The following is a 15,318-nucleotide window of genomic DNA, read 5'->3' as shown; positions in this document are numbered from 1 at the left end:
AAACATTTATTTTTACCTTTTTATTAACAATCCACAACAGGAAACAATGTGTAGGCACAAACGTTTTTTTATACTGCGAGAGACAAAAAGGATAAATTTAGGAACCAAATTCATATCAAAGCATTCACTCTGTGTGGAAACTCATTGTTAAAGCATGTAAACCAACACTGACTGGGTCTATGACTCTGACTGAACATCTTTAAATATTCAACACTGGCAGCTTCACTGATGTTCCTCTCATTGATAATGATCCAGCTCCAGATATAAGTCTGTTGGGGTTCCTGGGTCACGTCCAGATCACCTGATGGTCCGGTACATCATAAAGTCGACCGTGGTGCATCGTGGGAACTTGCCGATCGAGCTCTCCTCCACGGGTGTGTAAACTTTGATCTGCCTCATGTGCGTGTCTCTCCCGTTCTGGTGGTTGGCCAGCACGGCGATCTGGATCATGAATGTGCTGATGGGCTCGTTTGTGCGCTGAAAAACACACAAACGCGCACACACACACACACACACACACACACACACACACACACACACACACACACACACACACACACACACACACACACACACACACACACACACACACAGAGTGACCGAGCATCAAGCCACTTCTTTAAAGATACTTATAATCTGCTAATTTTAACTACAACTTTAACCACCGGGAGGCAGCGTTTTACCAGCAGGTGCTGTTCTGTTTAAGTTCAATGTTTCTGTTTTAGGTGCTCCCATTGAGAAGAATGTGCTGCTTAAATAAATATTACAGCAGCAGTCCCCAACCTTTTCTGTGCCACGGACCGGCCTTTAAGGTGTCGCAGATAAATACAACAAAATAAAAGCAGTACCATTACCAAAAAAAGAAAAAAGATTTATACATAACACATGGGAAAAGACCCATAGAAACAGAGTTAACCATAAAAACGATGAAAACCATAAATTTCACACCTGAGCCTCAACTCTCCAGTCGGTGGCCCAGAGATTGGGGAGCGCTGCATTCATTAGACTGACTCACTGCTCCATCTTGTGGTACAAACTGGTATTACATAACAGCACATGCTTTTCTTTTACATTCTGTTAATGTTGTAGTGACATTTTAAACATTTTTAACCATATTTAAACACAAGAATTTACAAAAACGTATCTCTAGCTCCCCTGAGTTGAAAAACAAACAAACAAAACACTCAAGTGTATAGTCACTGTCCAATCATAAGAGCTGTAGGTTACTGCACTTGGTGGCATGTAAAGACCCCCACAAGTCTTAGGTGGAGAAGCGCCGCCTTATTTTTTTGCATTACGTCTATTTTTGCAGGAACAGTGCTTCACAAATTTATCAGACCACCGGCCAGTGTAAGGTTTATGCCACCCTAAATGAACAGTATTTATAATTATCAAATTCACTTTTTATGTTTCTGTAATGGTTAAGTCCCCAATGTGTACAAGCAGAAGCACCCAGTGCTCATAAAACGTTCATTTTTAATGCTAATAAATAATTTTTGCTGTTATCCATGCATTTTTTTAAATTTACTGTCTTACCAAAAACAAAGAATAAAAGTGTAAAGCACAATATTATTTTTGAATCAAGATTCCAAATTACATTTATTTGCTTGCATTCATAAAAACTTTTTTATGGTGGTCGAATGTTATGTCTGAGTTCCGGCTCAGGTTTAGGTACAAAAACATGAATTCAGTCATTTTTAATTTTGTTTGTTTGTTTACACGTTTTCTACAGAACTTCTTTGTTCTCTTGATTTTAAGATAAGATAACTCTTATTGTCATCGCACAGTCACACTTTGTACAAAAATACAGTGAAATTAGAAAACTGTCCCCTTTCAGCACTAAACACAACAAAACAACACAATAAACTTTAAAGTGGATAAAAAGTGCAAAGAAGGTATGAATTAACGAATGAATGGTCATTGCACAATGAACAAATAATTTTGTTATCCGCTGTACATCATCATAACCACAAACCCTTCTGAAAGCTTACTTCTACAACCTGCACCTCCTTTGAATGCCAACTACACGTCGGCTCAGCACAGACAATGAAGGCAGCGATTAAATGGTTCAGTGCTGATGTTTCCTTCTATAAAAACACTGAACAGTCGCCTGTGGAGGGAATTCTGCACACTTTCTAATCAGTAGGTGTAGTAGTTAACTGCACAGAGACTTTAGTTCCCTGACTTTGGCCATTATGGGAAAGAGTGCAAAATAAGGGCACAAATGTCTCTCTCCGTCTTTCAGTCACTGTGGCTGGGTGTCAGTATTTACATCTACACGTTTATACAGATGGTAAATCTTCAAATGTTCCACAGTGAGTAAATGACTGGATTCTGTCCCCTGACCGAAGGCTTTACATTCAGTTACACCCTGTCGACCAGAGACAATCAGAAATGCAAACAGAGACCACAGAGCAGGATGTTACAGAGTCCTGTTTTGGTAAAATGCAGCATTTAAAGGTTGGAAAAATATTAATTCTTACCGGATTCATGAGAGAGATGTGAATCCATCCACTGGGCTCCACCATCTCTAGCTGCTGCAGAGGGGAAGACGAGGAAGAGGAGGGTCTGAGTGATTTTGAAACCTCCGGATGAAAACCAGATTATTTTTATTAATTATTCTTTTTATTGACATATATACACTAAGCTTTACCCTGATTTCTTGAAGATTGTGGAAGTTGTTGCCGACTCGCACCGAGATCTTACTCGGGGTGTAGCTCTCGTCTGACTTATAATCAGCATAAATGCACAACATCTTCACTGTCGTCCTCCTCCTTTACTCCACAGGTCACATATTAAAGAAAGTGAATTAATAACAAAGCAAAAGAGTAAGGTTCTGTCAGCAGCAGCACACACAAATAAAATTAACAACACCTTCCAGTTAAAGATAATGTACATTTTCCAGGTTTACTTTAACTTCTCTTGTACAGAAGCTGGAAAACGTTACCTGAACTGTATGTTGACCAGGTGAGGCTGCGACCCATCCGACTGCCAGTAGGTCTCCAGGTTGTCATCCCTTAGCTGATCCACTCCAAAACCTGGACACGTAGAGGGCAAACACATCAGACTAGAATTGATCCCAACGGCCTCTGAAATTGATCCAAACGTGGCAATTGTGCAGTAAGGCAAACTGCTTACTACGCTGTGGATATGCATATGAACAGCTCCAAGGAGAAAAATAACACAATTTCTGAGATTGTGTCCACTTCTGAAAGATGTTTACAGTCATCTGTTCACACAGCAGACTGTATGCAGGGGGGGGGGGGGGGGGGGGGGGGGTGTCTGAGGGAGTAGTTACCAGGTTTACAGGAAGAGAGGGACCACACCGCCTGGGAGCCAATCTCCCGAACCGTCCCGGTCCGCTCCAGCTGCTTCGGGTCAGCTCCAGGTGGTGTCTTGCTCGGTGTCGCCATACTTTAAAACAAAAAAACACAAGTTCAGCACACTCTGATGGAAAATCTGACGCGTTTTTCTCAAAAGGTTCATGGAGATCAGTAACCTAACACCAACGTCTATTCATGTTTTCGATATTTTAAGGTTTATTCACACTTAGTAAATACAACTTAATCAACGAAGCAAATATAACTGTATTTTAATAATAAGCTGACCATTAGGTAAAGTTCGGCTTATAAATATCACTACTGGCACCATCTATTTTAACTAGATTATAACCAGACGCAAACCTTTATGCATATTTTAAACATTTCGAGCTCTATTTCCATTTAATAGAAAATACAGAAAATATAAGTTCTGTTTAGGAATAAGGGGACCTTTTGGTAAACTTCTTCGTCTAAATGACAAAGCTAGAGCATCCATTTCAGCTAAAATGTGACTTATTTGGGAGTTATTTATGACTAGCTAGTCGCCAGCAGCTGACACTTCTCAACTCTAAACGCTCTCAAAACCACTAAAACTCAATCTACGTCACAGTTATTGAAGCCGACTCACAGACGCGTTAGTACAGGTCTCCGGGGTGTCGTGTCAGTGCATCAGAAATACGGCTGCACGTCCAAAATAGTTTAAATCCACTTCTATTTACACACTTCGAATCTCCCACTTTTTTGCGCCTCAGCGTCGCTTCTTATACACGTCACCAGCGCTGAGCAAGCAGTCGCATGCTAACTGCGATACTCCCGCCATCTTTCCTGCCGGCTTCCAGCCCGTGAGAGGAACACGTTGCTGGAAAAAAACAGAAGTTTCACCCCACAGTTTTTGTCTCTAAACGTGTCTTCTCTTCTAATCCCTTCTTAACCGGGTAGCTGGAGCCGGATAAGGGTGAGTTTGCGTACTCATCGCCCTGGATTTTATTGCTTTTGACGTTTTTATTGCCACGGAAACGAGCAGATGTCAGGCTGCTGGGCCTCCGCTGCTAATATCGTGAAGCTAGCCGTTAGCATTCTCCAATGAACATCCTAAACTTCGCTTCCACCGGACAAGCGTCTCTTTATAATTGGTCCGTTATCCAGTGTAATTGTATGGTTACAGCTTGTTGGGAGTCAGTCAGTGTGGTTTCCCCTGTTTGCTCGTATTGCTGAGAGACGGGCCCTGAAAATATTGCGTTTTCTTTTAACGACAGGATCATGCGCCAAATTCCATTCGTAAATCTCCCAAGTTATGATGTTTCACATCACTCACCGTAGCAGACAGTCATGAGATTATAATTCCAAGACATTTTTAAAGTGTTTATGGGTAGTTTATTAATTCGGCATATGTATGCACCACAGAACAGCACGTTATTGGAGGAGAAATCCCTAGTTTGAAGCTCGTCGCCACCGCCCGTCATGCTAGAATACAGCTAGTTAAAATAATTAATATTATGAGTTAAATTAATGCCGAACTAAAAAGAAAGTTGGGCACAGATTGTTTAAATGAGTTGAAGCGGGTGTTTCCAGACACATGCGTATAGACGTGAAGCAACGATGAAAGGGCAGAATTTTAAATGGACCCTGGTGTGGCTCGCTCTTCCTTTACAAAAGACTGCAAAGCTCAAATGGGCCCGACTCCTGGGGGCCTAGATACGCACACACCAGACCAGGATCAGAATTAAAGACAGCAGGTATTAAATGCAGCCAGAGGCTGGTTTAGGCAGGAGATTTGCAGCACTCTATTGTTGAATAAAAAGAGCGTTTGTTCAGAAGCGAATGTGTTGTTTCAGCAGAGTTAACATTGTGCATGTGGACGCAGGTTTGACCCCGACTGCTGCACTCTACATTTAGAGACTTTTTGGATGGTTTTGGGCAGCTGCATGCTAATCATGACTCAGTTTATAAATTGTTCCTGTTTCTCTTTGTATGTTTAATCACATTTTCTCAAAACCAGCTCCTCAGATATCAATTTGTTTCTCCAGCTCCACAGGTGCTAACGTCCATCATTCCCGCCCTCAATCATGGCGGATAAGAACACCAGGATCGCCATCGTCAACCATGACAAATGCAAACCTAAGAAATGCCGTCAGGAGTGCAAGAAGAGCTGCCCGGTCGTCCGTATGGGTGAGTGTGGAGATGATCGCACCGACGGCACAAACTAGAGTGAGAGAGAAATGTGTCTAAATGTGAACCGTGTGTGTCTTCAGGTAAACTGTGTATTGAGGTGACTCCACAGAGTAAGATAGCGTGGATCTCAGAGTCTCTGTGCATAGGCTGTGGCATCTGCGTCAAGGTAATCTTGGCGCCTGAATATCTAGCAGGAAATGATCTTTTCAGACTGCTTTTAGTCACAACGTTTAAACTATTAAGAGTGTGTTTGAAGTTTGTTTCGTGACTTTTTCTCCTTGCAGAAATGTCCGTTTGGAGCACTGTCGATCGTCAACCTTCCCAGCAACCTGGAGAAGGAAACCACACACAGATACTGCGCCAACTCCTTCAAACTGCACCGGTACGGCGATAAACCTCCAGTCTGTTTACCTTCACTTCACAGCTGAGCAGTGTTTCCTCTGACATGTTACAAAAACCTCGGGAAACAGGTCGGAATTAAGTTCCAGCGTAGCTGTTATTCTTGGATCGCTCCTTTAGTTCTGATCACCTCCACCATGTGCTATGATTCTAATTTTAGTTAACACTGGTTAATAGATAGTGCTTTCAGTTTTTGTTTGGAGGGTCCACAGATTCTCAGCCTGGAGGCTGCACATCAGGTCAGGTGTGGTTTTGCAGCACTGTCCAACACGGACTTCTGTTGGAACATCTCGCGGGATCTGAGGAGAAACAAGTTGTTTTGTTCACACAAATAAAAGAATCTCCCTGTGACTTTACTACTCCATGGAGATGAAATCAAAAGTGAAGATCGCTCTTTTGATTTCCTGGAGGAGATTTAGGATCCGTGAAAGGGGATCGAGCTCCACGTGATGATCTCAACAGCAAACAGAAGTTTACGTCCACTCAGGTCTACAACCCTGTGAGTGTTCTTCTCACTTGATGCCCTCTGGGTGGAAGCTGGACTCCTCAACTGAGAACCTGCTACTGCTCATAGCTGGAGAGCCAGCTCTGATGATCCAGACAAGTTGATGCTCATTCTCCGTACAACAAGAGGACCTTTAAAAAGTGAGAGGTTGACCTTGGAGGGGAGAATAATAAAAATAATGTTTCAACTGTTAATGATTTTTATGCTTTAAATAAAAGCAATAATCAGCTGCCTCTCCACTGAGGTCCTAACCCAGGGCTGTGATGGTGCTGTCCGAGTCGGTACGACCACTGTACTCTGAATATACTCTGTTGCAGACGCGAACAGCTGGACAGCCGCTGTCCATGTAGTCATTCCTGAGAAGTTGTTGCGTGGTCACTGAAACAGCGGCATTCAAACCTCCGCACAGACCCTCGTCTTAACCGTCTGATGATGACATTTACGTCATTTTATGTAAGCGGACCCTAACGGGCTCATGGAGCTGGACAGAGTAATTCCTGATTAAAGAGAGGCAGCTGAATGACATCGAGGATCGTCACATCATGACAGGAAGCACAGCTCTAGTTCAATACCAGCAATTCGTTAGCTTCATAGCATAAGTCCCTAAGTCATTGACTTAGTCAAATGACTTAGGCAATTATGCTATGAAGCTAACGAATTGGACTTTAAAAATAAAAGCATGGGACGTGACTAATCAGTCTTCAAGTCTCTGAAGTGCACAAACATACCCAGGTAGCCCATCTATGTAAAGAAACACTGCTAAGACTTTGTGTTTAAGTAAGAGCTTATTATTATTATTATTATTATTGCTCAGCAATGAAGTCATTTTAGAACCATGGCAGCAAAGAAAAGCCGTCAAACCAAAGCAGAAACGCCTGAAAGGAAAGCTGACACTAAATGATGGAATTATTTGATTATTAGCTTATGTTAAAGTCTGTTATGGTGGGTCAAGATGTTTATAGTGTGTGTGTGTGTGTGTGTGTGTGTGTGTGGTGCAGGCTGCCTATCCCCCGGCCCGGTGAGGTTTTGGGGCTGGTGGGGACCAACGGTATCGGCAAGTCCACAGCTCTGAAAATTCTGGCCGGAAAACAGAAACCAAACCTGGGGAAGTTTGATGTGAGTGTTCACACGACACACACACACACACACACACACACACAGGCCAGCAGTCATGTTGCTGCTGGCCTGAGAAGATAATGTTTGGGTGGAGTTGCCATTTTTGGTTTGCTGGCCATCAGTTTAGCAACAGGAAAAGATTATGGTGTGGCTCCACCGACCGGTCGGGTAACTTTATCACATGCTCTTCTCACTGCTAACGATGGTTGAGATCTTTAGCCAAAGCCAAAAGGAAATTCTTGACTAGGTTCTAAAGTTCCATTTAAAAACAAAACTCCTCCCTTGTAATTCAGTTTGACTCATTTACTCATGTTGTTCAGCTCATTCATTGTAAACCCACAACTTACTGATACTTTTCTGGAATTTTTGCACTTTTGTTATTAATTTTCTTTAAGTATCCTTAGAAATCCCATATTTCCTGTTAGTAAAGTAGAACAATTTGCACATCTGTTCCATAAGACAGATGTGTTGCAAGGAACAGAATTCAGGGACATTTACACAGTAAACCTTTTTGCTTGAAAAGCTACGAACAGATTAACTTGTGCAGGACAACACACCAAGTTATGGTTACATGGACTCTGTCAGCCCAGCTTTGCATGATTCACACTCAAAGTAATGCTGCTTTTTCTTATACTAGGCCTCAGTGCAGACACTCAGTTCATCATCCTGGATCTGATACAGACCCCAGAGTTTTTCACCCTCAGGGATCATTTCCACACATTGACCTCGTTGTCAGAAGCTTTGTGTTTTAATGATCTGTACTTTGAAATCCCAGAATCCTCCAGACTGGCAGGAGATCCTGACCTACTTCAGAGGGTCCGAGCTGCAGAACTACTTCACCAAAATCCTGGAGGACGATCTGCGGGCCATCGTGAAGCCGCAGTACGTCGACCAGATCCCAAAGACCGTCAAGGTTCCCGACTTTTCCTTGAATATATCGTTCCTGTTGGCGTGGGCGTTCACTCTGATGGCCGGTTGTAATTCTTCGTCTCCACCTACAGGGGTCAGTAGGGGCCATCCTGAGCAGGAAAGATGACACAGACACGCAGGACCTTGTCTGCGAACAACTTGGTACACACACACACACACACACACACACACACACACACTCTCTTAATTACAAGCTGAAGAACCTTCATGTGGAAGCGTTTACACGCCGACTGTAAACAGTTTAGTGCCGTTATGAACAAACACAGTCGTGTGTTAGTATTTTTAGGTTGATACACACTATTTACTCTTGTGAGGACCATGTGACACATCACAGTTCATTGGAACAGAGTTATTTCATGGGTCATATTTAAAGAAAGCGTGTGTCTCCGTGTGGAGCTGATAAACCAGTTTGTGTGCAGAAACTATTCCTATTCTTAAAATAAGCGTTTAATCCCAGGGATCTTCCCCCTGTTTTGGATTTTTTTTAATGTTGCGTATAAACAACATTTCTAATTGCATCTCTGTGTTTGTCTGCAGATCTGAGTCACCTGCGGGAGAGGAACGTGGAGGATCTGTCCGGAGGAGAGCTGCAGAGGTTCGCCTGTGCTGTCGTCTGCATCCAGAGAGCTGACATGTGAGGAAACAGCCCGAAAGCTTATTTATTTAATATTTAACAAACGTATTGTTTTGTCTGTGAGCTGAGAGCCGAGCTCGCAGACTGACCGCCGTCCTCTTGTTTCTGCTCTTCTGCTGCAGTTTCATGTTTGACGAGCCGTCCAGTTACCTGGATGTTAAACAGAGGCTGAAGGCCGCCATCACCATCCGCTCACTCGTCACCCCCGACAGGTTTGTCACTTCAAAGCTTCGGTTTGATCCCTGGAGGTGCACCGCCGCTCTTAAACGTGATGTTGCGTTGCAGGTACATCATCGTGGTGGAGCACGATCTGAGCGTGCTGGACTACCTGTCGGACTTCATCTGCTGTCTGTACGGAGTCCCGAGCGCCTATGGAGTCGTTACCATGCCCTTCAGCGTCAGAGAGGGTAAAAACGTTATTGCACCACACCTCTGTAAAAGTGTGAAGAAACAAGTGGTGGTATTTGTCCTTAATATCACTGTCGCTAAGTGGACCCAAAGCATGTCCTGATCTTCCTGCATCCTTCCTCCAGGTATCAACATCTTCCTGGACGGTTACGTCCCCACGGAGAATCTCAGGTTTCGTGAGACGTCGCTGGTCTTCAAGGTGGCCGAGACGGCCAATGAGGAGGAGGTGAAGAGACTCAGGCATTACCAGGTCAGTTTATGTGCCTAATCTGAATCACTGCTCATTTGCTTTGGCTCGTTGTTTTCTTTTTGTTTTTCTTCCCCTACCACTTTCATTTCCTGTCACGTTTTTCTTTTCAAAATAAAAGCTTCGTCACACGGGGCTGTAGTTCTATCTGCCGATTCCTTTTCTTTCTTGAGCTTTTTCGATCTTGTGGGTTTAGAAATGTCGTCATTAACCCTTTAAAGCTCACCACAGGACCAACTCCGTTCATTATTGAGATACACAAATTTTTATGAAGTGCAAGAAAATGAAAATAAATATTGTTTTGCACAATTTGCAAAAAAGCAGCATAAGAAAATGAGTCGAGTTGCTTCTTTGTTGAATGTTTGATTGTTTGTTGTTGTTCAGTATCCGGACATGTCGAAGACGATGGGCGAGTTCACGCTGGACATCAAAGGAGGAGAGTTTACAGACTCTGAGATCATGGTGATGCTGGGAGAGAATGGTGAGCTGCGCTGAGGGTTTTAGTCTAAATCTCTGTGGTCAAGGTTTAAAAATGGTTTTAAATTGAACTTTTCAGATGTTTCATTCAGAAGCAGCTTTGGAGGCCGTCACACATTTTATCATTTCCAAGCCAATTTAAAAAAATCTAATTTAAAGGGTGTGAACCTGTAATTTTTCTTAGTCAGTTATTTAATTTCAGAGAAGAAAAGTTGCAAAATATGAAAAATCTCGTAGCTCAGACGAGCTCATTTAAAATGGCACTAAAGGAAAATAATAAAAATATGGATCATCTTGTTTCCTCTGACTGTTTCCCACAAAAATGGAAAAGCTGACACGTGCACGTCTGAAAGTGTGTATGTGTGTTTCCAGGCACAGGGAAGACGACCTTCATCAGGATGTTGGCCGGTGGGCTCAGGCCTGACGGAGGAGGTGAGTCTCTCTCTCTCTCAGATGAAGCCAGATTAAACCGGACGCACCCACTGACCCTGAGCTCTGTCTTTCAGGCGAGATTCCCATCCTGAACGTCAGCTACAAGCCTCAGACCATCAGCCCCAAGTTCAAGGTCAGCTCTCGTTTTCTAACCGCGGACCCGTGACAGGATCATCCATCCGTCTGTTTCACAGCTTTCAGCCTGCTGATTGATTTTAGCCAGCAAACTGAATTTACAGAAATCCAGGGTTCAGAGTCCAAAAAGTTTAAATAAAGTTGAACCAGACTTTTACCATTGTTCATATCATGAAAACCAATCTGCAGCGACCAAGGTCCGGACTCTGATGGAGTCGAGTGTGTTTTACGTTTTCAGGGCAGCGTCCGAGCTCTGCTGCACGAGAAGATCAGAGACGCCTACACGCACCCGCAGTTCATCACCGACGTCATGAAGCCGATGCAGATCGAGAGCATCATCGACCAGGATGTAAGAGAGAGACAAACAATTAGCGGCCCTCTAATTAACCTAATGCTAGCCTAGCCGCTTACCCTAACCATCAGCCTCACTGTAACCCTGACACTAAAACCACATTTGGAGTCTCAAAAATGCCCTCGAACTCGCGAGGACAGGCCCTTTGTCCTCATAAGTGACCACAAGTAGAGTAACGTTGTAATTTTTGATCCCCGCAAAGATGTCTAAAGAGGTACACACAAACACACTAACCTGATCTTTGTCCTGGATAAGGCGCCGATCCATCTTTTTCCATTTTATTTTGTTACTTGTGTGTCATCAGACTCAATTTAAACATAATTAAAATAAAATGTAAGGAGACTTTTTGAGCCGACTGGAGGGTAGAAAGCGTTTTCTAATGAGATACGATGAAGACGGGGTGATGAAGCTGCCTGCTCCGCCCACAGGTGCAGAACCTGTCTGGAGGTGAGCTGCAGAGAGTCGCCCTCACACTCTGTTTGGGAAAACCGGCCGACGTGTACCTCATCGACGAGCCCTCTGCCTACCTGGACTCCGAGCAGCGATTGATGGCCGCCAGAGTCATCAAGAGGTATGCGCTCCTCTCCCTGCTCCTCAAGCAGCTCCCTTCCTGTTTATCCTCAAACACAAGCGTCAACGAATCCACAGCGAGCGGCTTAAAACTCAGGATTTCTTTTCAGTTTTACTTTGATACAAAGTCAGACGAGAGCGCGTCTTAATAATCATATTTCAGGTAATCTCCTCGTTTCAGCTTCATTCTTGGACTCTGTGAGTAGCTTTGCATGATTTACAGCTCAACAGTATTTTTGTTATTTGAATGGTTAATCTTTGCAGCGGTGGAAGATGGTAAGAAGTGTCTGTCATGTCTCAAAATATGTAATTAAGAAGGAGAACTTCCACATTGGATGACCTGAAACGGTCTAATTAGAAGGCCTTGTTGTTGTTGCGTGTCTCTGCCCGTGTGTGGCGCTGTTGTGACACGTCTTTTATTCGCAGGTACATCCTCCACGCCAAGAAGACAGCATTCGTGGTGGAGCACGACTTCATCATGGCGACCTACCTGGCCGACAGAGTCATCGTGTTTGACGGGCTTCCCTCCAAGAAGACTTCAGCCAACACGTAAGATGAACCGTCGAGTCTAAGCTGCTTCGTCAGCTCGCCGGCCACCGCCACGGTAACGTGATGTTTGTTTTTTCAGGCCTCAGAGTCTGCTGGCTGGGATGAATCGCTTCCTGTCGCTGCTGGAGATCACATTCAGGAGAGATCCGAACAATTTCAGGCCGAGGATCAACAAACTCAACTCCATCAAGGTAACGCCACGACCCAACCTCCATGTTTATTTGAATCTTTATTTAAACACACTGACCGTCACACACGGACGGACTCTTGACACGAAAATGCAGCACTGAACTAATAATATTAAAAAGTTACTTCTGGGTGTCGTTTCAGCCAGTCGTGCATTTCCTGATTTTGGTAACCTGTCACAGGTGCCGCTGCAGCCAGTTTGCTGACGCAGTTTATGATTGTAGTTGTTTTTATCGGCGCTTTAGTGACGTCAGTGCAGACGCTCAATGATCGTACTGAGGGGCACCAGTGTGAGGCTTCTCCTCCTCCTCCGGGGTGATGTGGAGGTTTTATGTCAGTGGTGACACATGACGAGTCCTCGCCCGTCAACACCGGGATAAATGATACAGAGCTGTAGTGATTTCATCGTGACCTGTGCCCTGCCTCACAGGTGTCAGGGATGCACAGAGCTCCACACAGCAGAGTCCAGCTGTGATTGGTGCCGTGCTTCAGCCAGGCGGAAATCAGTTTTCTTCAGATCTGAGAGTCTTACATGACAAAGATGCAGCGGGTAGATCCATAAACTCTATTTATTTTGATTTACAACATTCCTGATTCAACCCAAAGGACGTTTCTTTAAAGCTGATCTAACAAATAAAACCCATTTGTTAAAAAATAAATCAAAGAAACTAAAATACAAATCTAAACCAGTACACTATAGAGAGGGAAAGCATTATTATATATTATAAATATATTTTTAATGAATATATTTAGGTTCAGGCTCATTTCCAGCTCCATGTTTTTATTTCTTGGAGACCATTAGCTTTTCAGGTCAAAAGAATCCTAATTTATCTTGGTTGCACATACTCATGCTGCAGTGTGATTTGCTGTGTTTTAGTCCATTGTTGCCAGGCAACAGGATGACATATGTCATGCATAACAAGTTTTGTATCAACAAGTTTTGTTGAAATTAAACCGATGCGATGCTGTTATAAAGTGTTGCGGTGCATAAATACTCCAAATGGGTCATTTTAGCCCACTGGAAGGTGGTTGCTAGGCAACAGGATGACATATGTGATAAAGATGAAGCTGCGTACACGCTGGAAGCGACAGGGCGACCAGAGATCATAAAGTCAGTGACTTTCGACGAAATAACAGCTGGTGCAACGAGGAGGGTGGGAACCAAAATAGACTTGACTCAACTTACAGGCGAGCCAATGAGAGCGAAGAACACCGCTGACCGACATACAACCTGGTAGTAAAAGTGTTAGAGAGTTACCTAGGCAACTGGACCCTGGAATGTTCTCAGGCAATCAGTTGCCGGCTTCAAGGCGACGTGCAAGTTTGCAGAGACTGAGGACTTTTAGCTCCGCCCCTTCAAGCAAACGTTTTTTACGATTCACTGTTTTTGCCCAAAGCCTTGGATTTGAGCAGACGGTTCTAATCTCTTGACCCGCTCAGAGGCATTTAGTATTTTCTCTTAATCTGTTCAAACCCGAGGAAGCATCACAGTGCTCCTCCGGTTTCACTGAAGGCTCTTCTACCGTTACATGTGATCACTTAAGAGCTTTTACTGTGCTGAGCTGCAGTCGTCCACTCAGCTGTGGGGTTATTTAGAGATAATAATTAGAAAGTGTAGCCCTCCCAGCATTATATATGCTGCTGCACTACATGGAAATCTTTATGTAGGGGGGTAGACAGAAAAATCCAAACGGTGATGTCAGTGAGGAGGAATCAGTCCGACCTTTGACCTCTGCCTCATCTCTCTGCAGGACACGGAACAGAAGAAGAGTGGGAACTATTTCTTCCTGGACGACTAAGACCCACCTGACCAAAGGCGACTACCCAGCCGCATCTTGGAGCCGGCGCACGCTCAAGCGTTATAACCTCAACATTTCATGGCCGGCCTGCCAAACAGCAGACATATTAAAACTTTAAATAAAAAAACATTTAAGAAAAACAAAGAAACATCAGCCTATATGTACCGGACTGCATTCAATAGCAAGCAATGTTGTGAAGTGTTTAAAAATAAAGTGCGTTGTGTGTGTGTGCGTGCGTCAGGCTGAACACGCTCGGCTGAATTCAGAGGCAGCGAGAATATTTTAACACCCGTACATTTACAATCAGAATAAACTGATGCTTCCTGAACCAGGAATGCTCCGTGTGTGTCTTTGTAAACACCTTACAGACTCGAGGCTAACACAACTCAATTCAAGTTTTATTCAAAAAAAAGATAAAGACCCTACAACAACACAGAGGAAACCCCCACAATCATATCACCACAAACGCTTTGTGACAATGGGAAGGAAAAACTCTTAACAGGAAGAGACCAGCAGGCTTGGGGAGGGACAGCCATCTGCTGTGACCATTTGGGGGTGAGGAGAGGAACAGAGTGACAACTATTCAGACTGTGCTAGACACCCACACGCAATTTAGATTCACTAGTTAACCAAACCAGAGTACCCAGACACACCCCAGGATTTGAGCCTTGTTGGTGTGAGGCAGCAGTGCTAACTGCAGACACCTAGGAGCTGAAATATGGTTTAAAAGCATTTTCATGAACTCTACACCCTTTAGATCAGAGGTGATCAATCAATTCTACAAAGGGGCCACATGAGAAGCTGGGACTGTTGTGGAGGGCCTCACCAATAAGTTTGTTTTTTTGATAGTTGCAATTTACGGACGTTCCCTAAACACATCACGTTTTAGTCACGGAGAAAGGGCAGCTATAAATAAACAACTAGTGTATGCCTGTTACTGCACATGGTGTGCAGAGACCGTCATGTTTGTTTCATGTTAACCGGATGATGTTATGATACATATCATCCTGCTTCCACTGGGTGGCGCTGTAACTGTGACCTGTTATTGGCATGTTGAGGTCTCCAGAGTAGAGATTAAACAATGTGT

General features: G+C 43.8%; 2 protein-coding genes across 2 annotated transcripts; one reads left to right on the top strand and one right to left on the bottom strand.

Moving 5' to 3' along the window:
- Positions 1-43: 43 nt before the first annotated feature.
- anapc10 (anaphase promoting complex subunit 10) lies at positions 44-4,103 on the bottom strand. The gene is made up of 6 exons (XM_080889959.1): positions 3,949-4,103; positions 3,299-3,414; positions 2,948-3,038; positions 2,654-2,774; positions 2,484-2,537; positions 44-477 (listed from the first exon to the last, which is right to left on the bottom strand). Exons 2-6 carry the CDS (start codon positions 3,411-3,413, stop codon positions 298-300), a joined length of 561 nt encoding a protein of 186 aa, XP_080746085.1. The 5' UTR covers position 3,414; positions 3,949-4,103; the 3' UTR covers positions 44-297.
- Positions 4,104-4,122: 19 nt separating this feature from the next.
- On the top strand, positions 4,123-14,566 carry abce1 (ATP-binding cassette, sub-family E (OABP), member 1). Its single transcript, XM_080888859.1, has 19 exons — positions 4,123-4,275; positions 5,348-5,489; positions 5,573-5,658; positions 5,777-5,874; positions 7,395-7,512; positions 8,288-8,425; positions 8,514-8,583; positions 8,980-9,076; positions 9,199-9,288; positions 9,362-9,483; positions 9,610-9,734; positions 10,116-10,212; positions 10,581-10,640; positions 10,715-10,773; positions 11,014-11,124; positions 11,556-11,698; positions 12,124-12,246; positions 12,326-12,437; positions 14,184-14,566. Exons 2-19 carry the CDS (start codon positions 5,387-5,389, stop codon positions 14,229-14,231), a joined length of 1,800 nt encoding a protein of 599 aa, XP_080744985.1. The 5' UTR covers positions 4,123-4,275; positions 5,348-5,386; the 3' UTR covers positions 14,232-14,566.
- Positions 14,567-15,318: the final 752 nt, after the last annotated feature.

Source organism: Rhamphochromis sp. 'chilingali' (assembly GCF_963969265.1).
Source record: "Rhamphochromis sp. 'chilingali' genome assembly, chromosome: 1".
NCBI classification, from domain to species: domain Eukaryota; kingdom Metazoa; phylum Chordata; class Actinopteri; order Cichliformes; family Cichlidae; genus Rhamphochromis; species Rhamphochromis sp. 'chilingali'.
This window is presented reverse-complemented; position numbering and strand designations above follow the sequence as displayed.

Coding starts and splice junctions, on each gene's coding strand:
- anapc10 (XM_080889959.1), bottom strand. CDS start 3,413: ATGGCGACACCGAGCAAGACACCACCTGGAGCTGACCCGAAGCAGCTG. Junction 2,775..2,947: donor CTGGTCAACATACAGTTCAG/GTAACGTTTTCC, acceptor TGTGGAGTAAAG/GAGGAGGACGACAGTGAAGA. Junction 2,538..2,653: donor ACAATCTTCAAGAAATCAGG/GTAAAGCTTAGT, acceptor TCCCCTCTGCAG/CAGCTAGAGATGGTGGAGCC.
- abce1 (XM_080888859.1), top strand. CDS start 5,387: ATGGCGGATAAGAACACCAGGATCGCCATCGTCAACCATGACAAATGC. Junction 7,513..8,287: donor CAAACCTGGGGAAGTTTGAT/GTGAGTGTTCAC, acceptor TTGAAATCCCAG/AATCCTCCAGACTGGCAGGA. Junction 12,247..12,325: donor AAGAAGACTTCAGCCAACAC/GTAAGATGAACC, acceptor TTGTTTTTTCAG/GCCTCAGAGTCTGCTGGCTG.